Source organism: Ambystoma mexicanum, chromosome 10, assembly GCF_040938575.1.
Source record: "Ambystoma mexicanum isolate Mex_15411 chromosome 10, UKY_AmexF1_1, whole genome shotgun sequence".
NCBI classification, from domain to species: Eukaryota; Metazoa; Chordata; class Amphibia; order Caudata; family Ambystomatidae; genus Ambystoma; species Ambystoma mexicanum.
Genome location: NC_090932.1, coordinates 1,312,481,454 through 1,312,508,722, shown reverse-complemented (window position 1 = coordinate 1,312,508,722; position 27,269 = coordinate 1,312,481,454). Strand labels below are relative to the sequence as shown.

Genomic DNA, 27,269 nt, shown 5'->3' with positions numbered 1-27,269 from the left:
AACAGTAGTTTTACCAAGGTATTTAAACCTTTGGGAAATCTAAGACTTCCCTGTGCCACTGCACTGAAGGTACGTACTGTGTGTCACAATGCAAAGATAATGCCTATGGAGTTTGTCAGACTCCAAAGTCAAAAACACAGAGTCCAAATTGCAGAAGAATACATGAGTGTGGGAAAAAGTTCTCGCTCTCTCGAGGTTAGAAATTAAAAGTCCTAACGTCCAGCAAAAGAGTTGGGGGTCTCTAAGGTAGAAGGAAATTAGTACATTTCTGCGAATTCTCCCCAACACCCACCCAGATCCTTTGCTCGGCTCTGGCTGCACACTTTACCGCAAAAACCTAAGACATCCTTTCCTCTCTCTCTCTCCTCCACACCACCTCATTCACCAACACCTCTGGAGCCTCTCTTGGCTCCAGAGGTGTCGGTGCGGAGTGCATCGGCTCGAATGGGGGCCCCCATGAGCCTGGTCAGCACCACGTTAAGTTCCCACGCCGGGGCCTTCACCAGCGGGAACAACCGGAACAGTCCTTTCATAAACTTTTTTACCAGTCGATGGGACCACAGGGACGTCCGTCCTGTGGTTCTGGTATATCTGGAGATCGCCACCAGATGAATCTTAGAGGCATGGGCTAGCCCAGCCTTTGCCAGCGATTACAGGTACGGCAGCACATGAGGGGCCGTAATCCGTAGGGCGTTGATCTTCTGTGCTCGGCACCAGATAGAGAACCCCTTCCACTTGTGACCGTAGCATTTGAGATTCGAGGAAGCCCTGGCCTTTGCAAGAACCTCTCTGCAGTCGGCCGGTATATCGTACCCTCCAAACTCTAGCGCTGCAGGAGCCAAGCCTGCAGGTTCAGCGGCACGGGGTCGTTGTGGAAGATGGCGCCTCCTTCTCTGGAGAGAAGATCCGCGTCCACCGGCAGCTTGATTGGCGGGGATGCTGACAAGTCCAGAAGGTCCGGGAACCATATCTGCCTCGGCCACGCAGGTGCGACGAGGATCATCCTGCACCGTGACCTCTTGAGCTGGTTGACGAACCGGATTAGCAGTGGCAAAGGAGGGAACGCGTAGAGGAACAGGCCCTCCCAGGGGAACGAGAAAGCATCGCCCATGCTTCTCGGCTGGGGAAACCTCCTGGCGAACCTCTGGCACTTCGAGTTCGGCGCTGTTGCGAACAGGTCAATTTGGGGTTTGCCCCATCGTCGGAAGAGTTGATCCACCTGATCCTGGCGCAGCTCCCACTCGTGACACGCGCGCAGCTCCCTGCTGAGCGAGTCGGCGATGGTGTTTCTTTCTCCTGCCAGGTGGAAGGGAACCAGGAAAGTCCCCTGGGCGACCGCCCAGTGCCACAGATCCTGTGCCTCCTTGGATAGGGCTGGGGATCTGGTGCCTCCCTGCTTCCGTATGTAAAACATTGTCGTGGTGTTGTCCGTGAAGATCCGCACCACCTTGCCCTTGAGTGATGGGAGGAACGATTTGAGAGCCCAGAACATGGCTTGGAGTTCCAGGACGTTGATGTGCAGGAGCTTCTCCTCCGGGAGCCAGAGGCCTCTTGCGTGGAGGTCTCCGGTGTGGGCACCCCAACCTTCCAGGGAAGCGTCCGTCGTCACCGTCTCCTGGTACGCCGGCGTCTGAAAGTCCTTGCCCGCCGTGAGGTGCGCTCGAACGCCCCACCACTGAATCGCCCCCCGGAACACCTCGTTGAGGGTGACCCTGTCTTCGAAGATGCCCGTCGCCTGCATCCAACGGGCATCGAGAAATTCTTGAAGAGGGCGCATCCGTAGTCTGCAGAGGCGCACCAGGTAGATGCAAGAGGACATCATCCCCAGGAGGGACTTGATGGACCTCACCCTGGCCACGTCCGTGGCTAGCAGGCGCTGCACTTTGCCCAGAATGGTCTTCGTCCGTTCTTCCGACGGTGCCGCCAGGCGCCTCACTGTATCGAGCTTCGCTCCCAGAAACGGCCACCTGCGACGGCACCAGGTGGGACTTTGGGTAATTTATGGCGAATCCCAGGTCTGTGAGTAGCTGGACGGTCCTCACAGTGTGTTCGACGGCGAGTTCCCTCGTCCTTGAGCGGATGAGCCAGTCGTCCAGGTAGGGGTAGACGTGAATCCCTTGCAGGCGCAGCCGCGCCGCCACTGGTGCTAGGCACTTGGTAAAGACCCTGGGGGCCGACTTCAATCCGAACGGCAGTGCTCTGAATTGGTAGTGGCGTCCCTGGACGACGAACCTGAGAAACTTTCAGTGACTTTTGAGGATGGGAACGTGGAAGTATGCATCCTCCAGGTCCAGCGACGATAGAAAGTCGCCTTCCTCCAGCTGTCCCAGCACGTGCTGGAGGGTGACCATCCTGAACTTTTGTGACCTGATGTATTTGTTCAAACGACGAAGGTCCAGGATGGGGCGCCAGCCGCCCGTCTTCTTCCTGACGAGGAAGTACCTTGAGTACACCCGGGAGCCCCGGAGCCTCTTCGGTACGAGCTCGATGGCGCCTTTCCTGAGCATCGCCCGTACTTCCAACAGCAGTTGCGGGACGCGATTTTCCTTCCTGGCCACAGGTGGAACGTGAGGGCACTTCTTCAGGAATTCGATAGAGTGTTCTCTTGCCAGTGTATCCAGCACCCAACGGTCGATGGAGATGGACTTCCACACGCCGACGAACTTCGTCAGCCGGCCTCCCACCGGGGTGCTTCGGTGGGGGCCCGAGGCCACGGCCGGTTCAGTCCTGCTTGGGGGTGGTGGCCTTGCCGCCCTAGCCACCTTGCCGATGGCGGCGAGGCGCTCCCTGCTTGCCACGACCCCTGTAGGCCTCCTGAGATGAGGAGCGTGCCGCCTGGCGGTAGGACGAGCCACCGCTGGATTCCCTTGGAGGCCCCGTCTGCCTCCGGAGCTCCGAAAGGGCCGTCGTTGCTGAAGGGCTCCTAGGGCGCGGGCCATCTCCGTGTCCGTCTTTATGGCTTGGAGGGATTCGTCCACCGCCTTCCCGAACAAGTTGCTGCCGTCGAACGGCATGTCCAACATCCTGGTCTGGACGTCCTGACGGAAGTCGGTCACCCGGAGCCAACCCCGTCGTCATAGGCAAACTCCGTTGCCCAGCTGGCGGAACCCGGTATCGGCAATATCGGTTGCCACCGTTATGGCGTGGTCCGACGCCACCTCGCCTTCTTGAAGTATTTCCAGGGCCTCGGATCTCTTGACGTCCGGTAGGAAGTCCAATATGGGGGCCAGTTTAAACCAGAGCTCCCTGTCGTAACGGGCCACGATCGCCAGGGAGTTGGCCGCTTTGATCGTCGTCGCCGCCGACGAAATGACCCGTCGCCCCATGGCGTCCAACTTCTTTCCCTCGCCGTCCGGAGGGGAATTCGACGTTGAGGCTCCTGACCCCGCCGCTTTCTTCTTCTTCGCCGCCGAGACGACCGAGTCTGGCGTTGGCTGGGCCCTGAGGCACAGGGGAGCGGTCTCGGGGACCCGGTACTTCTTCTCGTACCGGTCCCGTTTGGCTGGTGCCGTGTAGGGGTTCTTGAGTACCGACAGGCCCTCCTCCCAGATGTCATCGATTAGAGGCACCGCGATGACAGTCTTCCTCTTGGCCCTACCGGCGCTGATAGAGGAAACCTTCCTTTTTCTGCTCCTCCGGGCAGAGCTGGAACAATTCGGACGCCCTGGCGATCATGGCGTGGAGGCCCATGCGACGGGAGACCCGTTCCGTCGTCGTCGCCCTCAGAACCCGTCGTCGAGCCCACCGCACCGTCATCTGGGAGGATGAGGAGGGAACTGCAGGCCTTACGGGGGCGAGCGGAGGAGAGGGTTGGGTCCTCCGTCGTTTGTTCTAAGGACTTCCCGATGGGCCAGGTTGCGTGTCCTCCGGCCTAGGCCGTGGTAATCTCGTCCTTATATCAGAGCATAAGGACTGGATCGCAAATAAAATGGCCGCCGAGCTATCCTGAGGCCTAGGTTCCGGCTGCGCCGGAAGGGAAGGCTGCTCTTCCTCGCCATCGTCGTCTTCCTCGGTTATCTCCCGAGGATCTTCCTTGCGGGATCGAACCTTCTCGAATTGGACTTCGAGATTCCTCACGACCTCGGTCAGTTCCCCCTCCGAGGCTGACTCCGAGCTCGAGGAGGCTACCGTGCCCCCCCCCTTTTTCCATCACGGGGGCCATGACGATGGGCTGAAAAGAGGATTCCCTCCTTGGCAGCAGGGAAACTCTAGTCCCGGAGGAAGTCTCCGCTGGCGGGGTCTCTGCCGACTTAGCCAGAGTCGCTGCGACCGCCTCGATAGAGGCCTTTGCCTGCTGGGTAGGGGCCTTCACCACCTTAGGTGCGTCCTAGGCCTTCTCCTTAGTGGGAGGGGCGACGCCTCGCTCCTCCTGTCCCGAGATCGGACGGGGCTTCTCCCAAAGCTTACCCGGGGTCTCGGACTTCCTCTTCCCCGAACCGGTGTGCTGGCTCGTGGTTGACGGTGCCGGGGAAGGTGCGCCCTGCCTGGCGACCGAAGAGCCCGACCTTTCGGCGCTCCCGGAGCCAGCGGACTCGCAGCGCTTGGCCTGGTGTTGGGCCCCGTCGGCGGGGTGCCCGCACAGGACTTAGAAACCCGCTCGGACCCCTTCTTCTCACCCGTTCAGCCTTTCTCCAACCAGCTGGCGAGACGGGATCGACGGTCCCTCATGGTCCGATCCGACAAGTTCTTGCAGAACTGGCAGTCCTTCTCTACATGAGTCTTGTCCCCATGAAGACAGTAGAGGCATCGCAAATGTTCGTCCTCCTTAAACACATTCTGCAGCCCGCATCCAGGGCAGCTGCGAAACAGCTTGGGTCCGGGTGACGAATTCGCGTCCTGGGCCATCTCGAAGTAGGCCGCAAATCTTCTGGAATCCTCCAAGAGGTTGATTCGACGAAATCTTTACCCTTGAGGGGCGTAGGAAAATCCCGCAACGGGTATCCGTTAACGGGAGTAGAAACGGTGGAGCTTGAGGCTCGATTAACCGAAAAAATGTGAAAATTCACATGAAAAAGCGCGAAACACGCAGCAAAAGCTCGAGAGCTAAGCACGAGGACTCCCAACACTTGAACGTGCGGTAAAAAATCAGAAGATGGCTGCCAGAGGCGGGGCTTAGGGAGATGGCAGTCATTGGCTGTGGTCAGTATGACGCAGAGATCAGTGATTGGTTACTACTACGAAAGACAGATCAGAAACGAAACTGATACTGATACTGATTTTTCTTTACCGAGGATTCCCAGCCTGATGACGGGGAATATTCATGAGCATGTGAATCCATGCCAGACCCCATGCTGGAGAATTTGGGTACCCTACACATCATGTTAGGGATAGTGTTACAGTCACGCTCATGTCGACGTCACTTTTTTCGATCTTCGAAAAAAGTTGCAATACTCCACGATTAGTACTAGATGTCGGACTATATACACAGCATGGGTTTCTAAGCAGATTCAAAAGCAACAGAAAAACAGCCAATTATTTATATACAGGAAATAATGCTCTTTTGATCACAAAAGAACATTCAATAGATATATCAGATTTGACAGGAAGCGGTGAGCTTCTTACAATGGGATGAGTTTTGGGGTGAGTTTGAGCAACATCCTGGCCAGGTTATTGGGGGGAGTTAATGGAAGTCGCTAGTGACAATACATGAGTGGAGTTATATAGATCAAGGACAATCAACATTAGACATTTTTAAGTGCAGGTAGAAGGTACGACAAGCTATGTTAGGGATGTGACCATGATGTTTGAGAAAGTGAGGGAAAAGTTAGAGATGAGGGAAAAAGGCAGAAGAGAGGTAGGTTAAGAGGATAATTCTGAAGCGAGGAAGCAGGCTTTAAATTTGTTTTCAAACAAATCAGTGTGGACTGTTTCTCGGATGTCCGGGGAAGAGAATTCCATGCAAGTAGAGCAAGAAGAGAAAAATAGCAGAAGTGAGACAGAGCACAGGGTGGGCAGGGTGCCACTAGGGTAGTTGAGGAGGTAGAGCAGAGATTCTGAGAAGGCTTGTAGTTTTAAGGATAGATACAATGGTGCCTTACAATGGAAAGATTTGTGAACCAAGAGAAGAAATTTAAAAATCGCCATCGAGCATGGTGACAGTAGAGGAAGTAGGTGTGAAGTGAGGTAGTTCAATGACAGTCCTGGTAGCAAAGCTAATGATCTTGCAGAGAGGACAGCAAGCATAGTTTGGGAGGCCAAAGAGGATCCAGGCACAGTAGTCTAGTTTAGAGAAGACAAGAGTGGTTAAGAGATGTTAGGTGGTGTTCAAAGGAAGGAGGTGCCTGTTTACTCTAGTATTGAGAAGGTTGGGGCGAACCACAGTTGCAGTTTTGGAGATGAAAGTGGAGAAGATGTGAGAAAAGTCATAGATGACGCTGAGGTTTCTAGCTGGAGGAGTAGGGCATTGATTGATTGATTGATTGATATTTTATTGCTATCGCACTCGTACACAACTGTTTCAGAGCGCAACAAGGCAAGGGATGGAACAGGGGAGAACAAAACCGCGATCTTATTTAGGCCCAGTAACATTGGGAACGCGCAAGTGCATGGGAGAGAGAGGGGAAAAGTGCATGGAAGGGGGGAGAAGTGGAAAGTGCGAAGCAGAGGAGTAATAGATAAATAACAATAAATAAATAATAAAGGCAACAAACAGTGGTAATGCAGCTAGCAATTTGCAAGTGCTAGGTTTAAGGCAGCAGACAGGGCAGGTCTGATAAGTGCAGCAAGAAAAAGGGGGGGGGAGCTGTATGGGTACAGATACAGACCCCAGTGCAAAGGATGGCCCGGAGAAAGTGCGGGAGGGTGACAGGGTGAGCAGGTACCTAGGCCTGAAGGACAGAGGGTGGCCTGGTGCACGGCGCCAAGAGAGAACAGATCAGCAGGGGATAGGGGGAGCGAAGGCAGAAGAAAAGAGGAAGGTCTTGAGGTGCTTCCAGAACCGGAGATGGTTCTCCTTAAGTTTTAGATTGGCAGGGAGGCTGTTCCAGAGGGAGGGCCCAGCCAAAGACAGATCTACCTCCAGCTCGTTTCTTTGAAAAACGACTGACCCTGAGGTAGTTGGAGGTAGAGGTAGAGGAGCGAAGAGCTTGAAAGGGGAGGTATTTGCGGAGGGACAGCTGAAGGTATTTAGGGGAGATTGTTGGGTCATAACGGGATAGGGAGGGAAGGAGATGAGAGAGAGTATTCATCAGAGAAGAAGAGCACCTCTGTTTTGGGAGCATTTAACACCAGTGAGTGCAAAGCCATCAATATTCAATGGCAGGGAGACAGTTGGAAAGCTTGATATATATATAGAGATCAGAGGATAGTTCAGTTCAGGATATACAGACACACAATATACATTACACGCACCAATACATAGTGCAACATGTGTGTATGTGTGTAGTGAAAGTACAATATTCCATTTGAGCCAAGTCGCACATGCCACAACGCCACCTAGCAACCATCGCTAAAGTGCACCTCCAGTTCAGAGTCATATCAGCAAGGCACTGCGGGTATGCAAATTAGCTCAAATGCAAGCCTTTTGCTCCAGAAAATTGCCTTGCTCTTACAGGACAGTGCTACTCTACACATAGCTTAATCAACCCAAGACAGGCATTTATCAACACTGCACTCAACATACCTGATTTCACCAGAATTAGGGATCATCAGTGTAGTGTATATATAGTCTGAGAGTCTTGTGGTTGGAGCATTGGGCCATGTTTAACACACACCAGTAAAATCGAAACAGAAAACATTTAAAGTTGTTTAGTCCTCAATTTTGTAGGTATGAAACTTACTTTATAGCCCAACACATGCATGCAAGGCAACTACAGCATATTGTAACACTGGACATAAAAATTACAAGGTGTCAAAACCTGCTTATGTTGGTTAAACAAGTCACTGTTCTAAAGCAAAAAGGAACACTCCCTGCGCACCAACCTCATCGATGCCTTCTTCCTCGTGGAACGTGCGTGACAAGAAAAGGCATGTCATGGAGTCTTCCTTCTTTGTAAAAAGAATAAAATCTTTACCGATCCGCATGGAACCCCTGAGAAGCGTGTGTGGTTGGATATGGAAAGAAAGGGCAAGATGGGATAAAAGAAGAGTGAGAAAAAAAAAAAAGGTGTATTAGAGAGACAGATAAATGTTTCAAAGTACATCATTTACCTAATTTAAAGAGGCAAAATGTAAGCAAATCAAGAAATAACTTGGATCGATAGAAAAGTAAATTACTGTAAAAGAGCTACAAATCAGTTTTTTCAAAAACATCAAACCGCGCATAATTCACAAACACCGGTTAGGTATTATTTCATCAATGTGCAAAAAAGAAAACTGGTCAGAAGGAACATCTCAAATTGCTAAACTACAAGATGCTTATAATGAAAGTTCCCTCACTTTACAAGGGAGGTAAAAGTTTCTCGTCAACTTATCAGGACCGGTGACAATAACATTATCAATCAGTATTTTTTAGGGGTAGGTTATTATAAAATATTCTTGTAAGCAACAATTTACCAGTAGGGATAACAATACAATGTTCTATCGTTGGATCTTGGGTGGAAGGTATGAGCATATCAATTACATCTATTCAGAGTTTTTCTAAACAAGCAGCAAGCTCTATAATAGGAAGACACCAGATCAGTTAATGATATCACTATCGAAGTGATATATTCGTAGGTCCTGGTCCCACACCTTAACTCCTACAGAAGAGGAATGGATGAGGGACTGGATATAGTGCTCCAATGTTAAAACCACTTTCTGCGAGGTAAAGCCTATTAAAATACACCTAAGGTATGTATGGTCCTCTTTTCAACAATATTTGAAAATCCTTGTGGACTCTGCACACTCAACTTGTTGATCCATTGAGATTTTGCTCTTCTTTGCAGCCAATTTATAAAAATGTTGGCGGCTAGAATGTAGGGTTATCAGGACTCATCCTGCTATATTTCTATTCTTGTATGTAACAGAATTGTAAACATGGTAACGGAGAAGATGAAGTTGACTGATATGCTGTGCTATGGTTATAACGTTTTTAAATTAAACGTGCAAAATAAAAAGATCTTGTAAGAATGGCCGGTATCGTTTCTGAACCTCAACCCGAGAATGGCAGGCATGACCAGCCGGACTGGACGCTCACGCCCCTGCTGGAGTAGGACCCGGCAGCACCCTACCTAGAGGAGCAACACAGAGCACGCACTGCCTGAGAAGCAGACAACCCGCCTACTGAGATGCCGGGGCCAAGGCCCCACGGGAAGCCTGCATGAAGAGAGGGTAAACTCTGCTCAAAACACACCAGAACCAAAAAGGTGGTGCAGTGATGGCCGAAGGATTCTCCTGAGGGGCACTGCTCAGAAAACAGAGGTACGCTGTGGCTCTGGGGAACCAAGAGAGGGGAGGCGAGGCCCAACCAAACCCCATGGCTGGGGGGGGACAGACCCCAAGACAGGGGTGAGAGAAACCAAACCCCAAGGCAGGGTGAAAGGAAACAAAAGCCAAGGTGGGGCAGCAACCAAGCACTGCCTAGAAGAGAATGCCAGGGACTATCTTGGGAAAGAATACAAGGAGAACAGTCAGAGGTGGGGGGGGGGCAGTGGGGACAGGGCAGTTGCTCCCAAGTGACAAGACAGAAGACATTGATTGCTCTTAAATGAACAGGATGAATAGGATTCCGGGTGAGGACTTGGTTTTGTAAAGGACATCCTGACAAGTACCCTTTAATATTTATTTCTTCATAGAGTAGGGCCGAGAATCGGACTTGGGGACAGCATGAGATTTTGTGATTTAGAATAAAGAAGTTCAACAACAATGCCACCTTGTTCATCTCCTGATTCCGATCACAGTGCCGCATGAACAGCGACCTAGCATTTTTCATGCTCCGCAGCATTTACCATTTCTGGCACACTAATGTATTTGTTACATTTACATTCAGCAATCCTTTCTGGAATCATAACCTTTTGAGACTGTACATTTTCTGGCTTTGCCACAGTAGATACACACATATTATACACAATATTCCTTTGCACACTACTTAGAAAGCATTCATATTGTTTCTACCAGGACTCGAGAGCCCCATGTTCGGAGACGGCTGACTTCTTGCATCACGCCTTTCGCTGATCTGCACATCAGGCTGCTTACCACCGAGATGCAGCTCTTTTGATAAGCTTGCACACATCAAACCTAGAGTTCAGGACTATCCATTAATCTGGCACTATCATAGTATTTACACTACATATATTTAGTGTTCAACTCTAAACTGATGACCTCACACACAAAGTGGAACCTTGTTCGATTCATATCCAGTTTCCACCTATGAACCCCTTGACAGGTACTCAGCCCTCTCTCAAATACCTGAATACCTCCTCTATTTATCTATCAAATGACATACTTGTATAATCTATTTTCACCTGACTCTGCAGGTTTTGAAATGTATCGTTTTGAACACACGTTTATTTCTTCAGGCTGTCACGCATAGCCCATAGGCGCTCACCATTTATCAGTGGTACGTTGACACCCCTTTTGTTTTCCTGCACCTAGTTTTAGGGTTATCCTAACATGGTGGCACACACACTCATTTGTTGTTTTATTTACATTGCTTTTAGATGACGGTTTAACTTGTGATTTACCCGCCTACATTACTCCACTCCTGTGCCTACAAGGATTACGAGTCCTGATAAAAGTTTGGAATTGTTCTATGAACTACGATATCTGATATCTCTACACTAGAACCAAACTCTCCGAACTAGAAACACTGAATACAGTGTTGACATTTCTGATATGTACTATGTATTGGTCTATAGCTCAAACCTTTATGCATTGAGCATTGTGAAAAAACAATCTAACTAGATCATTGACATACAGATGATAATTGTTGATATGTGCTATGTATTGGTCGATAGCTCATCAAAACTGTATGCATCTGAACACTGGAAATACTTTGAATCTATGCAGATGATTATGTTGTTTTTCTGTTTTTTATGTCACCGTCTTGTAAACTTTTTAGAATTAATTTTGTTTTAATCAGATGTGTGCTCCACTAGTGTGATCTAATCATGTCACAATAGATTTAAGAACTGTGTCAACCAACACCTAGCGCTAAAGGGAGAGGTAGCCGTGACTCACTCGGTTTTTCTTAGGGTGAGAGTAGTGCAAGAACGAAAGCCGGCAAGGAGAGTGTGAGCATGGAGACTGTCTCAAGCAGGGTGTCTGAAAGGCACAAATCATTATCCCTGTAGAACACTAACCAATGGATTGAGTAGTGGCAGTTAGGAAGTCCCTGTGGGAGAATAGGTAGAAAAGGCACCCTGCCTTTAGGTCATCACTTCCAGTGTAAGTCAGAAATTAGACACTAGGGTTTAACTTTCGCTATATACCAACCTGAGGTCAGAAACACCTGGGTTAGCAAGTGTGAGAAACCAGACTGTCTCACCCGCTAGTCCCTGGGGCTCTTTCTCTCAGTTGGCCAGGGCGCGGCCATCGCCTTTGGATCCAGACCCTGGGGGGGTGGACTAGTGCGGGAGGATCACCTGGGTGAGGTGTCTTCGGGGGGCATTGGGGGTGAGACAGCGATGATGAAACGTGGTATTCCCCACTTTTTTGTTCATATACCCCAACCTATTTCGTAGGATTTTCTTAAGTCCCAAACCCCCACCCCCTTTTTTTTGTACTAACACTGGGCTGAGGAAGAGAGTGACAGAGTAATCAGACTAACTTTCTCTATTCTTCAGAGTCTGTGGTAGTGGACTCCCAGCAAACCCAACAAGACAACGGATGGCACGGCACACCTGATGGCTGTGCATCTCTTCAGCATACGAAGTAGGAGGAACCCAGGATAGAATTTATGAGAAAAAAAAATGTTTATTGAAATTTGAGGCCTTTCCAAATTTCGAAAAAGAAAAGAAAAAAAAAACCTAGATCATGTCACTCATTTGTCACGCTATCCTTCTACCCACACCCTGCCTGCTGCCCACCGTGCTCACTACCCAAGGTGAAAGCCACATCAGGATGCCTTTCTCTGCGGCCTCGTGGCATTTTAAAGATGGCCACTGCCACTGTGATCACCGGCATCTGCCACTGTGCCTGCCAAATGCCTACCTGCAACTATTTATCGCCCTATGGTGAACCGGCATACTTCAGCCGGCCCACAACTCAAAGACCCACTTTCTAAAGGCGCAGTATGTTCCCCTTTCCATTGCCTGGCCAGGTCTGTTGGGTCTTAAACCCCCCCCCATCCCATCCCACCCCCAACATGCACATGGAGGCTGCAGAGATTTCCACACGTTCTAGACTTGGACTTTGAAACCATGGAATCATTAAACATTTTCTTCGAAGATCAGTTCCCTCAATCTAAAGTCCTTGACCATCTTCCTCCTCACCTGTGACTGTCCCACCTCTCTCCCCCAGCTGCTGCACTGTGCTTTTCACTTTGCCCTGCAAAACCGAATTTTGCTGTTCCGTATTGCTGCTACATGGGGTTTTCACCTTGCTCTGCAAAATCGCTTTAGCTGTGTCCAGCTGTGCCATTGTGTTTTGGACCAATTTACTTAGCTGTGCCTAGTGGCTGTGCTGTGTCTTCATTTCTGTTGTCTGCTACTCGCTGTAACTCCTCCCGCCCCCTCCGTGTGCATCAGTGCTTCAGACTGGTAAGTGCCCCCCCCCTGCCCCCTGCCCTCCTGCCTCTACAGTCAACCATGTCACTATCTATCTCTCCTATCCTCTGTAACTGCTTTACTATCTCCTATCCTTCTCTTAGCACTAAATCCGGCTGCAAGAAACTTAAGGATATTCTGGGCTCCAACCCAGGCCTTCCTATTGCAGACACCTATGTCACGGCTTCCGCCAGAGAGACTCTCAATGACATCCTCTTCTTCGCTAACGCACCTGACCTATGGACTTGTTACATGGTCGGCTTTCTATCTCCCATCGCCTCTTCTCCCATTAATGGTGGCACTCGCTGGGAGGTTCTCCTTGACCTCTTTGCCATTTCCAGAGTCATCATGAATGTCTATTTTAATGAAACCATCATGGTTCAGGGTCCTCAACCAATCCTTCTCGGACAGGCTTCTCCCTTGCCTCTCTAACCTCACTTCTCCCGCCGGCCAGGCTCTCTTGCCCTCTGTGCCTTCCTCCACCTCTGTACAGGCACCCTCACCCTGCTGTACTGTCCCGGCCCAGTTGTCGGCCATGGCTCCCTCACCATCCTCCACTTTCCCTCTGGACCTCTCGCCAGCCTCAGGGGGGACTGCCTTCCACTGTGCCCCCCTTACCCTACTTCTCACCCGTTGAGGAAGACCTTCAGAGATGGCAAGCTGCTCCACATTGCCACTCCCAACACTCGCTCTGCCATCAAACACTCATATGACATCTGCAACCTCCTCGAACTCATGTATCTTGATGTGCTCGCCATCATGAAGATTTGGTTACATGCAGAGCTCTGTCACAAGCTTTGAGACACTCATCCCTGAAGGCTACTAAATCCTCTCTGAGCCTTGGCCTAAGAAAAAGGGGGGGGGGGGGGAGTGGCGCTCATCTTGCCAGAATGGATACCTGTGTCCATCATCCCTACTCAGGCCTATTCCTCCTACAAGTGCCTAGCCTGCAGGCTCTCACTCTCTCCTATATCTGCTCGCCTTATGGCCACCTTCTATCGGCCACCAGGCCAGTACACTCTCTTCCTCTTGGAATGGGGTGACCTGGCCTCCTCTACAGTCCTCCTCCACTCAACTCCTCCTGCTGCGCAATCTCAGCATCCATCTGGACCCTCCCGACTCCTCAGGACGTTTCTGCAACCTATGGGCTTCTCTTTCCCTTTCTATCCTACCCTCTGGCTCCACATCGCGGGCCACACCTTGGATGTTCTCATATCCACCAACATACCTCTCACTACCACTCTCTTTTGGACCGACCACTCTCTTCTCTCAACACACCTAACACACCTCTCCTCCTGCAGCAACACTGCCACTTGGCTTCAAAGTCACCCGACCCAGGAAAAAAGTGACAGTGTCTGCCTTTGCCTCCACTTATTCTCCTCCCATTCCTGCGGTGGACTCCCACCCTGACACTGCATGACACTCTTGCCCCTGCCATGAGGGTCTGAGTGAAGCCTTCCAAAAAGTGCAACTCTTGGTACGACTCCGATCTGGCTGCCCTTAAATGCAAATGTAGGGCAGCTGAGCGGAAATGTAACTCATCGGGCGGACCATCTGACAAACAGGCCTGCAGCCTCCTGCAAAGGCAATATGGACTCTGCAAGCGCTCAAAGTAAAGTCTTAATTCAAGCCTACATCTCCGTGGCATCAAACAACACGGCTAAACTTTTCAAAGTCTGCAAGTTACTGGGCAAACCTGCAGCAACCTCTTCCTCTTTCACACACACACACACACACACACACACAGGACCTTTGCTCAGCCCTGGCTGCACACTTCATCACAAAAACCCAAGACATCCTTTCCTGCCTCTCTTCCACTCCACAGCATACACCAACACCGGAGCCTCCCATGTGCCCCCTCTCCCTACCCCGCTTACCCTCTCCTCTCTCTTACCCGTCACACCTGATGAGGACACCAGACAAGTCCGGTCTATGAAGGCTTCATCCAAACAGGTGGACACCTGCCCCTCTAAAACCATTAAGGACAATATTGACTCCCTCGCCCCAGCCTTGGCTGATCTCTGCAATCTCTCCTCCTCCACTGGAGCTTTCCCTACCGCCCTTGAGAACTCCCTTGTGCACCCTCTGCTGAAGAAACCCTCTGCCGACCCCTCCATTCCGGGAAACTACTGCCGTATTTCCATCACTCTTTTTCTTGGGCAAACTCCTGGAGATGTTGGCTATCACTCAGCTGACCCTCCACACTGAATCAATTGGTTGCTTCCACGACCATCAGTCTGGCTAAAGCATCCAGAGGAACGGAAACTGCTCTTCTGAACAACTGTGAAGACCTGCTCTCAAACCTCTGTCCTCATTCTCCTTGACCTCTCCTCTGCCTTTGAAACGGTAAACCACAAGATCCTGAACGCATGTCTGACACCCTGGGAATCACAGTCAGGCTCTGGCGTGGTTAATCTCATTTCTCTCCGACCGCCCATCCCAGGTGGAACTCTGAGCCTTTCTCTCGACTATTGCTCTCTCAACCTGGGGCGTTCCGCAGGGATCTAACCTATCCCCCTCGTTCTTCAACGTCTATATGGTTGCCTTGGCACGTGCGATTGCCACTTTCACCTCAGAGGTACTCTACCTTTTCTCACTTTCCCCAGTGGCTCACTGTCTCCAGAGCCTCGGTTCTCTCTAGGCTGGACTATTGCAGCAGCCTCTTCCTCAATCTCCCTTCTTTAGCCCTGCACCCTCTGTGTCAGGGTTCCATTTGATTCCTCTTTGTCTGGTCATGGATCGGTCTCACACAGGAAGAGACATTCCCAAATCCCCAGTAGATATTACAGTTTACGTTCACCTTGGAACCCTGGTTCGTCCTTGTTTACGCGTTCCTGCCGAGAACGCTATGTGTTGCCTTGGAGACGTTGGCGCCCTTTGCATTCACGTAGGCGTTCAAGCCTACGGCGGCGTGTTGTGCGCACAGTCAGCTGATCAGTATTTAAGCCCCGCCCCCAGCCGTGCTTCTGAATTTGTACTTTCAAAGCTACGCATCTTGTTATCTTGTTTTCAAGCACTTCGAACTCCTGGTCTGCTCTGTGACCTTCCTTGCCTTGTTCTTGTCACTTACCTGATTATTGCCAAACTCGGAACTCGGAACAAACCACAGGCCGCATTCGTCTCATCCCTCACGTCTTACCTGCTTATTGCCAAACCCGGAGCGGCCACGGACTGCATTCACCTCACCCCTGCACGTCTTACCTGCTTGCTGACAAACCGGAAACGTCCACAGACTGCATTCACCTCACCCCTGCACGTCTTACCTGCTTGCTGACAAACCGGAAACGTCCACAGACTGCATTCATCTCATCCCTGCACGTCTTACCTGCTTGCTGACAAACCGGAACGTCCACGGACTGCATTCGTCTCACCCCTGCACGTCTTACCTGCTTGCTGCCAAACCGGAACGTCCACTGACTGCATTCGTCTCATCCCTCATGTCTTACCTGCTGGTTGCCAAAACAGAACATCTATCGGACAGCTTCAACTCCAACCATCGTCACGTCTTTCCTCTCTTACCGCTCAAAGACTCCAAGGAACTTAAAGGACATTGGCGCAAGGATCAAAAGACATTAGCGCAGTTGTCCTCGTGCCGGCGGGAATAGGAAACAAAACATTTGGTTTCCAGGACTGCCGCTCCATTACAACTTCATCCTTCAGAATCCGTCCAGATCACTTATTGGTAAGCACACTACTGTCTGGTTCTTCCTTTGCCTTACTATCCTGTACTCATGGTACTTGTCACATCTCTTGTTTCAGGATACTCACCAATCTAGCTTGGAACTTGTCAGTCCCAGTCTACTATTCTTTCTTGCAAGTATCGGTTCATCACCTTGCTTAGATATTTTGTTGTCTTGAGTCACATGTTAATACTTGTTTAATTTCTCTTGCAGTCAGCTGTCTGGGTACCAGGGTGTACCAATATTTCCGGGCAATACTCACCTCAATCTGTCCTTTTGTACTCTTGAGGGTTATATTGTCATAAAGACTCAAATTGCATCACGACGTGTCAAGCCACCACTGCTGGATTTAGTCCGTGGGCCCTAACACTCTGCAACTCATCCTTGGCCTCAAGCCCAGGTACCGAATCTCTCCGGCACTGAAATCCCTTCACTGGCTGCCTGTGGCTGCAAGGTTGAAGTTCAAGATCCTCTGCATTGTCCACAAGGCTTTCTGGGGCTTGGGACCCATATACCTGCAACGCTGCCTACCTAAATACTGTCCCTCACGAGCCCTCTGCTCTTCTACCTCCAACCTTCTGCGAGTGAGCCGGTTCTCCAAGCAGAGATTTGGAGGGGGATGCTTATCCTCAGCGGGTGCTTCCCTCTGGAATAGCCTCCCTCAAGTTCCGGAAACTCCTCAGGACCTTCCTCTTCTCCTCTCCTCTTCCTCCGCTCACCCTCTACCCTGCTAACCTAACTCTCTCCTCTCTCCCTCCTCATCCCTAAAGCTTGCTGACTGGCCGTCTGGTGTACCTCAGAGTCTCACCGGTCCCGAGCACCCCTGCAGGTCCTCTCTCGCACTTGCCTCAGGGCCCTACACCCACCCACCTTCACAGCACTTAGAAATAACCCAAGAGAGCTTCTATCTCTACACTTAACACAGTTTCCACCAACTGGGTGGTCTTGGACCCCTCCCCAGCCCCCCTTGTTACCTTCTATGCACTTGCACGATCCGAATGTAACGTACCCAAAGATAGTCTGTCTCTTATCCTCTGTCTTCTCCCCTTTTGCCCTGGTAAAACTGCAGAATCGCTGTGAGGCCTATTTGCGATGTCTAAATGTTAAATGTATTTTATGCACTTAATCTGCCTTTGCAGACTAATTTCATCTCCATGTTGCCACCCTCCTTGAGCGCTTTGTAACACTTTCCTGTGTATAGGGGCTATATAATGAAAGAAACAATACAATACATTGTAGTGGACATGTCCCATCGGATCAGGCAAAGTCAGGCACTTTGCACTAAGTACACACACCTGATACCAGTTAGCACTCCTCCCATGAATAAAAGGCAACACCTAAAGACACACTGAGCAAGATGGAACACTTCCCTACTGAAGGTTGTTGCCTCAGACAGACCGCGAAAGACACGTGGATAAGGCTAGATCCCACAAGTGAAGATTGTGTTTCAAAGACGCCAGCGACCCTCCTAGGTGAACGGCAGGGTTGGGGAGGCGAGACCAAACCTCTGGTACTAACCTTGACTCATGAATTGGAAATAGCAAAACAAGAAAGAAGCGCACACAGCCGCTGAGTTGGCAAGCGACCAGAAAGACCAGTGTGTGTTAAAGCGAATGAAGTAGCAACATTATATCACAAGTAAAGGCTGCACAAGTGTAGATAAGATGCGAAGAAAGGCAGATCTGTGAATGAACTTTGAAGTAAAAGGCAGCTGTGAGATCAGCAATACTAAGTAACGCAGTGGTCCGGCTAAAGGAAATAGCCCATTTGAAAGTCTCCATGAAAGGTGCATTGATTGAAGCTAAAAAGCAAACAGCAAAAGTGAATTAAGCAAGAGTAAAGGTGAACTTTGAGTCAAAGTGGTCCTGTGGTGGTCTATAAAGAGAGCCACGCAAATTTGAAAGACTTAGACATTTGAAAAGGGATCCGGGCCCGATTGAGGGAGACTCGAAGTACAATAAGCTTGGGGAAGGGAACCCCCTTGCAAGTTTGTGTTGAACTGTGACTTCAGAGGTCTGAGCCAGGCTGAGGGGGATCTTTGTGAACTTTACGTTGGAATATAATTTTGAAAGTCAAGAAAGAGACTTTAATGTGGAAAGCCAGGCGGGCCTCAATCCACGGTTTGTAACTGCTTTGTGTTAAAAACCGAGCCAGGGTGCGTCATCCTGCCTGCAAGGAAAGCCTTACTCGGTGAGGTTTAACATGAGGAGAGTTGGTTCAGCTACCTTTATTCTTTTGAACACCGATTTTTCCTTTGCATACATTTCTCCTTTTTACACTTTTTTGTACAAGAGATAGGGCAGGCATTAGGGTTTTGTTAGCATAGGCCATTTTGATTTGACAGACTCAATTTGGACTGTTTTGTTTATCATTTGATGGTCGAGACTACTCCGCATCTTAGTTATTGGGCAAAATAGGAGTTTCTCCAACCACAACATTTTCAATAAAGGTTTACACATTGTATCCATTGCGTCAGTGTCACACTTGTGATACCACGCTTTCCCTACACAAGGAGGAGCTAAACACAAAAGAGAAAGGGATGGCCAACTAAACAAAATAAATAAAAAAACCTTGAAGCATTTGAGGCCTGGAGTAATTCTTGTGCCACAGGTAGTTTAGGTTCACAGCCTATAGCATTTCTGTCGTCTTGTGAACTGTTCACAGTGAATTGCAGAATATGGTGTAGTCACAAGAGAAGGTATTCCGTCGGTTATAGCTCAGAGCAGTGCAGCTATTAAATTGCAAGTCAAACCAATGCAATTCTTTTAAAGGGGATGTGAATCAGGCATGGTATCAAGAGAGACACAGACTTAAAGGTGTTTGTTTTTAAAACATTTATTTACTAAGGTTCCTGGGTTGCCTGAGTGGCCCTAACTCTAAAGGGATGGTTCCCTTAACTGATTTTCCTAAAAGCTGTCGTTGTCTAATAGTCCAAAATAACCATGTCTAAATCTATGCTTGCCCTCACTCTTTACAAAAATGTGACAGGATGTCGAGTTAAAAAGGAAAATATAGTGATTCAACAAGAAAATGGGAAACTAAAGTTGGTTTTAGGTGGTCTTCTCATCGGGTGCAGTTTGGTCAAAGTCAGATAAATTGAGTTCAATCAACAGGACTGTTCGTAAGGCCTTCTCCACAGGACTTTTGCAGTGATTTCAAATACCTTCAATGTCTTTGAGTACCCCAAGCTTCGATTTATTAAAGTCCCAAACACCATAAAAGAAATAGAACAGTTCCTTTTGAGGCTTATCGGGGTTCCCTTCCCCACGCTTCAATCCTTTCAACACTATAAAGAAAACCAATAAGTATCCAACTTAGTTTTTTCCCCCCCAAGCTCAAGCCCTCGAAAACACCAGGCTCTTTGCTTTTCCTAAACGAGTCCACTTTGATCCCTTGCCCCTCCCTTTGCTTCTTACTCTTACTTTCCTTTGCACTTTTATCTTCAGGTGCTTCCTATACCACTTTCAATCATTCTTTTTGCTTTGCTGTGCACACTTGCACTGTCGCCTCCTTCTGTCGTGCATCCTTGCACTGGCGCTTTCCTATTGTGCCTCTTGCACACTTCTTTCACTCTTCTGTGCACACCTGCACTTCCTTCTTTCCGGGTCGCTCGCACACTTCACTTTTTTCCCTGGATTTCACTTTTACTTCTGCGCCGCCAGGGTACCCTTCTTCGTTCTGTGCCTGTGCCATTACCACGCTTGTTCCGTCTTTATTACTCTATTTTTTTTAAACTGTCCTTCTTGCTTTGCGCTCCGTGCCGCTTTACAAATCTTGCTTATTCTTCCCTTTCCCGCTCCAGAGTTTCTCTCCCTCATGCAAAACTCATCAGGTAGCGTAGCGCGGGCGAGCGGTCTCTCCGGGGTGTTTTGGGTCAAGGTCATGGTCTCGCCACCTGCACGTTATACACCCTTGGGCCCAGCACACAGCCCAAGGGAACGAGCTGCAGCCCCTCTCAAACACCAGGCCAGCATTGCAGCACGCCGCTCTCCTCCGGATGCTTCTTCCTGCTGCTCCCAGATTCGTGGCTTCTCTGGTCCAGTATGCCTCCCCTGCTCGCTCATCCATCTGTGCAAGACACCTTTTATAGTGAAAAAAAACAGTCAAGTGGAGTCAGGTGTTAAATGCCAATTAGTGGGTCAGCTTGAGCTCTTTCTAGGGTAAGTTGCCCTTATTTGCCCCATAATATCCCTATGGATAATCTTTACTGATGTTAGTGGCCTCCTCATCTCAGTATTTGTTGGAAATGGGGAGGGGGAAAATGGAGTGAGATTGGAGATACCCCATAAAGGCTGAGAGAGAGTAGGTTGGGGTATTTTTGGGACGGGGGGGCAATACTTTGTCTCACCATTGGTAAGTATCCGCCCAATCCCTTGTGACCCTCCACTCAGGTGACCCTACCTTGTTTGTCCACCCCCAGGGTCTGGACCCAAAAGCGATGGCCCTATCATGGCCACCTGAATGTAGGATCCCGAGAGAGTGGGTGGGAGAATACCATCAGGTTTCTTACAGGGCTCTCTAAGAAACTGCTGCAAGGCTCTTGTTTGGCTGGGGTGAGGCAGTGTGGGACAAACAACTATGTTCGATTCTGTGGAGAATAATTTTACTTCCTATTACCGGTTACGGGGGGGGGGCTCGGACACCATTTTACTGCATATTTTTTTAAGTTTGGAGTCAAATGATTTTTCTGGTAATATAGGAGGTAATTGTCATTGCCAATTCGGATACTTTTTAGGCACGTGGAAATCTATTTTAACTCTGAAACACTTTTGTACTTGTATGCATATAAAAAGATTTTTTTTCCCACTGAAGTTCTTCTTCCGCTAAGGCAGTAGTATTGTTGGCGCTCTTTCCTGTGCCACTGTTCTGATAAGATCACAAATTAAAACATCTCAGCAAATCGTTGTGGGTGGAAGAAAGGGGAGGGTCCTAATTGTTCAGGGATTCCTATTTTTGTTGAGAGTAGATGCCCGTTTTAAGCAAGTAAAACTGGCTAATATGCCTCTTATTTGTAGGGCTGCTTAGAAGTAAATGTTGCAACTGTTTTGCAACTGTTTTGAACTCAGAGCAATATAATGTAGATTGTAAGCAAAGGCACAGGAATTGTGATCATCATATTCTCTGGTTCAGCAATTATGATGCAATTACTCTCCCGGCATAGAGACACATGTTCTCCTGGCACGCAAATGACTTTATTCTAGTGGTACATGGACTCTTCTAGGCATGCATCCTTTTGGTTTATTATTGTGTTTGGCAAATAACTAATCATGCCACACAAGATTATTTGCAACACGCAATCATTTTTTCCAGTGGAATAATCATTCTGTATTGCATCTCTGATGAATCTGGTGATGTCATCCCTCCTTTCCCCAGAGGTAGCCTTTGTTCAAGTGGCCAGGGGATGGCAGCCACTACCTGATCCTGACCCTGGTAGTGGCTATGCGAGGGAGGATCACATGAGGGGATGCGACCCTCAGGGGGAGGGACAGGAATCAGATCAGACATGGTATCCCCTTTCCCTTTTAGGGATATCACCTTAATTTGTCACGCCTTGATGGCATGCTGTGAGAATCCCCTTCAACAACCTGCAAAGCCTGCTGACAGTACCTTTCAATATCCTGCCCCCTCCTATCCCCTCACTCTCTGGCCGGGCCTCCCTTGGCCCTCCCCCTGCTCCAACCTGCGAGGCTAAGAACCTCAGGGTTATCTTCGACTTCACTTTCTCCTTCTCTCCTCACATCTCCGACATCTTTAAGAAGTTAAACTACCAACTGCACTTCCTCAGGGGTATTCTCCCTCTCCTCTCCTTCTCCCAGAAGCTCACTGTCTCTAGAGCTCTGGTTCTCTAGGCATGACTATTGTAATAGCCTCTCTATAAATCTGCCTGCCTTTAATCTCCGAAACTCATCGAGAACAGGACTGCATGACTTGTCCTTGGCCTCAAGCCCAGGGATCGTATCTCTTCAGCACTGAAATCTCTCCATTGGCTCCCAGTGGTTTCAAGGATCAAATTCAAGAGCCTCTGCATTGTCCACAAGGCCTTCTGGGGCCTGGGACCACAATATATCCAGCTTTCTCTTCTGAAGCATCTTCCTTGAGGGTCAGGCATTTTTCCAAGAAACAAGAGGCAAATTTCCTAAGGCTTACATCAAATGGATTTTCATAGTCCCACTATTTGGGGTGATACAAATACACCAGTCATAACAAGAACTTGGGGTTGGGGAAAAAAATCATATGCCATTAGATCTTTAAAGCAAAGCGACTATATGAGATAAACTGGCAGGGGAGTGTACCATGTGTTTTGCATGTCTGGGACCTGCACCCAAGTTGTGGTATCTTGAAAAGAGAATTCCAAGGAAGACTTGGGATTTTTAATTGCAATGAATGTGGAAAGGACCTCGGGAAGGTATTAATTTCCCCTGGCGTGGATTGCAACACCAAGAGGAGGGGTTATCCTCTTGGGCAACAAAGAACTTGGCTATTCTTTTGAATTTTTGTTTTGGTGGAGAGAAACTTGGGGAAGAAGGTAATTCACTCGAACTGTGAACATTATGCATTTGGAACTTGGTTGGATTTATACCTTTTTGTTGAACTTGAATATGTGTGCACTTTCCAAACCAAAGACAATACCATAAACACCTTAGAATTACTTTTAGAATGAGAGGGCTAGGATAGGATTTCCGACACAGGACATTTTTGCTTTGGACATCTTGACACAGGAGAGACCCGTAGTTTTTCGTTGAGGTAAGGAAATGTGCGTCTCATTCCTGGCACCTCACACATCACAGCTGTGTTTGACACTCCACAAATGAAAAACGATAACTAAGCCCATTGAGAATACTGAGCACACACTGCTTTCATTTGGTACTGTAAGAAAAAGGCCAGGAGGCACACATGGAACGCACAGACACAAAAGGTATTTTCAAGACTATTCTGTGTGTAAGGTCCACTTGTTGACACCGTGTCAGCCAAACACTGCTTGTGACCTTGCAGACCCGGAAAACATTAGTGCCTGTAGTCACCAGAGTCCTCGCGTCTCAAATTTTCGGTAAGCTGCAGTGGCGCTGTTTCGTTGTTCTCCGACCTTGCTGTTCCTTGATCCAACCACGGCTATTCTACTCCTTGCCTCCTCCGCTCCCATTTGTAAACCATGTGTCCTGCTGACACTGAAAGTCTTCCCTCGGTTCCTCATTCCTGTACTTCCTCCCTCTTCTCTTCCTGTTTGTTTCAACACATTCTATCTCTCCATACTACAGTCCGTGCTACAGACATCCAGACATCAGGAGAATGTGGTCCTCATGTTCCATCACCAAAGGGGTTTTCTACCCTAGAGGGTTTCCCCTCTGGAATCCGGATCTGCATTGGTAGTGGCCTGGCTGTTCACCTTGTGAGTTGGTCTGAGATGTCAGCTTGGCCACCTCGAGAGACAGACCCTACTCAAAAAGTTGCAGGAGGCAAGAGATAAGGAAAGCTTCTACCTGTGATTCAGACAGTGATCCTGACAGTTTGCGACACCAACCATCACTGGGAAATATGGCTGTTAAGCAGGATTGTATGCAGTACCCTGTGGGAGACTGCACCAGTCTTGTCCTCTTGGCAATAGTTAACCCAAGCTTTGGTATAAGCATGTACTACACATGTTGGTAGAGTGACTGAACAGCCAGGCTTATCTCAATAGGGGTCAATGTGAACTGTAGAGTTATAAGAGAGATTCACAGTGACAAGTATCCAAATAAACACTTACTCTCAAGGTTTCTTGATTAGACAATTATTTATTAATTTAACAGTCAGTCAGTTGTATAAGCCTTCTTTAGAAGGGAGCAAATATATGTAACAAAAATATTCTTCAAAATACACACTCAGTTTCTTTAAATCAGTAGATACACATATGGGAAGAAACAGACAATTCCTACAACTTGAGGTGACTTAAATAACTAGGACACTGTGTACATTGATATATCACCAGCACATTTAGAGCAATACTGAGGTTGTTGTCAAAAAGAAAAGATGAGGTAATAAAACAATGGTTAACAAATATTCGTAAGCAGGTAAGTACTTTTGAACCCTCCAATGCAATGTAAATTAACCCTTTCCTAGCTACACAAGTCATCTAATGCGCGACCATTTTTGAGGGATAGTTAAAGCACAAAGTCAGAGGTAAGAAGAGTCTTTCAGAGAGCCAGGACAGCCAATGTTAGTTGAGCAAAAGTCTAGGTGAGCCGAAGCGCTTCTTGCAGTTTGGTAAAAAGTGTTGCACAATGTTTTAGAAGTCTTTGTAGAAAATGAAATCACTGTAGGGGAGCTGGGAGGCTTGTGAGGGGCAAACCTGCAAGTTACTCTGCAAAAGCAACAAAGACAAGTCTCAACTGAGAGCTAGCAAGGCTGCACATCAAGGAGGCAAGTACCCCTTAGTTTACAGTACCTTAGGTATGAAGAAATTGGTTCCAGCTAGCTTCTGTTCGTTGTAGTATGGCAGATCCGGTTGTTCCTGGGCCTCATTCGTAGGGACAAGAGGAAGAACGTCTAGGGACTCCTGCACTACGGTTTGAAAGTTGGCAGCAGCAACGAGCAAACTTCAGATCAGCGGCACTTTGCAGTTTCAGCTTCTCGCAAATAGCACCACTGCGGTTCTCGGATACTTTCCTCGCATCTGGGGTCCAGCACTTTGTTGAGGTGGCTCAGGCTCGGTCAGTCCTGCTTCATGAGAGTCCGGCGGATCTTCCTGGAGCTCGGGTCCGACTTAAAACTATGCATCCAATCCTGGTGTTCCTCTCCCTGGCAATCGGTTCCTGCAGCAGCAATGGAAGTACAGCCAGCTCTGAGAGGATGTCCAGAAGAGTTTGCTTTGGGGTTGATTGGTCCCTCCAACCCAAGGGGAGAAGTCGTCCTTCGCAGGGCTTCTCAAGTCAAGGCGAATTCCGAGCTTCAGCACTGCAGCAGGGCTTCACCGAGCAAACCAACGGTCCAGCAGTTGCAGCAGGCATCTCTTCCAGGTTTTTCTTCGGATTCTTTCGTCCAGTGGTCGACTCTGCCTTCCAATCAAAAGACCTTGCCTTTTATGCAGATTTCTCCCATTCATTCGCAGCCTAGCTGCCACTCACACGGCAGGGTGGCTGTCCTCCAAGGACAGCCAGCCAGCCAATCATCTTTGGGTGCATCCCTGTAACCAAGGGGATTAAGCACAGGGAGTTGCGGGAACCTGTCATGATGCCTACCTCCAAGGAGCCAGACAGGGCCCGGCACCCTCAGAGGCAGGCAACATGTATACTAGGGAAGTCCCAGCCACCCCAGATAGGGGCTCTTTGGACTCAGTCCTGGCGCCGTTGGCGTCAGGCTCATAAGGGATAACAGTCCTGGCACCATCGGCGCCAGGCTCATACAAGATATGGAAGGAAATGTGTTTGGTGCAAACTTACCTGGCAGACCATGCTGCAATTTCCTTACCTGGCAGATCATTCTACAACTTCCAGATGAAAAAGGAACTACAACTTCCAGATGAAAAAGGAACTACTTAACCACACGGGTGTGGCTGGTGGCAGGATACATACCTTCAGTGGAAGGATACATACCTGGGACTACTTGAAAGGCTATTTAAGCCACGCCCAGACAGCAAACCACGCTTCGCGTTGTTCTGCTCATAGCAGCTGGACGCTCACCGTGCCTGCTCCTGCTCCAGTCCTCGACCACGCCTGCCAGCATCCTGGAAACACCTAAGGATAGAAAAGGGAAGAAGAAACAGGTGAAAACAAACCTTACCTGTTAAAGCTGCATTCCGGATTCAGTGCGCCAACGTTCCTGCAAAAAGACATCATTTTAAATACTCACCGCGTCACATACATCTCGGCGCGCTTCTCTTACCTGCACGTGGCGCCTTCGGCTCTGCGACGCCCATCTGGATCTCCTGCAGCATTCCAGCACCTACGGGGAGACGAAGAGTAGAAAGCAAGGTGAGAAGGGGAAAATAACCAAGAAGCACTTACCCGCCAAGCTAATTCTTCTTACCTTCGGGTCGATGCCATTCCTTGGGCATTTCAGCACCCCGGCCCCTATGGGGAAAAAGCAAACATCACATTAGTGAATGCAAGAACCGTAGCAAACAAACTATTTTAAACTTACCTGCTTACAGGTCGGACTCAGCTTCTGCTTCGTTCCGGCTCCATTTCTTCGGCATTCTCGAACTCCGGCCCCTAAGGAAAAAGAGACAGGAAAAGACAGTAGTGGGCCTACACCAAAACCACCTGAAATCAGGTTTTCGACGGAAACCGCCCTCAGCCCGGAGTCTTCCATTACCTGCAAAAGAGAAGAGGAACAGTTTAGACTCAAGCTTGCCATAAACATTTACGGTACTTACCGGAACAGACAAGCAAACTCGAACTTACTATCCAGTGACGTAACTGGATCCCAACGCCCCCCTGCATCAGAAGCAGGATGGAGAGCTCGCCTTTTCAATCCCTAAGGTGAGTCTCCACAGGGATGAAGGGTTACAAGGAGGGTGAGAAGGGGAACGGGAGATCAACACAAAACCCGCAGAGTATTTACCCTTCCTTTTCGCTCACAGAAGGGTATTCATCCGAGCCAGACAAGCCGGATTTGGGAACGCAGCCCACTCCATCTTCAGGGTGCTGAACATCTCCTTCGAAGAGGCCACTGCCGTCCAGACCACGCCCGCGCCTCCGTGGGAACCAGGTGAGCGTTACAGAACCTCCCTCGCTCCCTGGCCTGCCAGACACGTTGGAGCCAGAGGCGGGCTTCAGCAGTGAAACCCGCCAAAGACAAAATGAACAAACGGACCAGACATGGTTTGACATGCAGAGTAAATCTCAAGAAGGACCTTTCCAACAAGAAATGGCGAAAAAAGAAGACCGGGCCATTTTGACAAAATGGGCACCCATGGGTGCTTTAGTGCAGCTGCAATTGTAGCCTGCGGTAGAAACACACACTGGTAGGAAAAAGTAAAATACTGCCA

General features: G+C 49.1%; 1 protein-coding gene across 2 annotated transcripts in view; it reads right to left on the bottom strand.

Annotated features, from left to right (window-relative positions):
* The window catches only part of MORC2 (MORC family CW-type zinc finger 2), a 959,542-nt gene that overhangs the window by 752,602 nt on the left and 179,671 nt on the right, over window positions 1-27,269 (bottom strand). For both annotated transcript variants that reach the window (XM_069619348.1, XM_069619349.1), the window contains exon 7: window positions 7,921-8,029. In XM_069619348.1, the coding sequence (XP_069475449.1) occupies window positions 7,921-8,029 (109 nt within the window). The remainder of the gene's footprint in view (window positions 1-7,920; window positions 8,030-27,269) is intronic.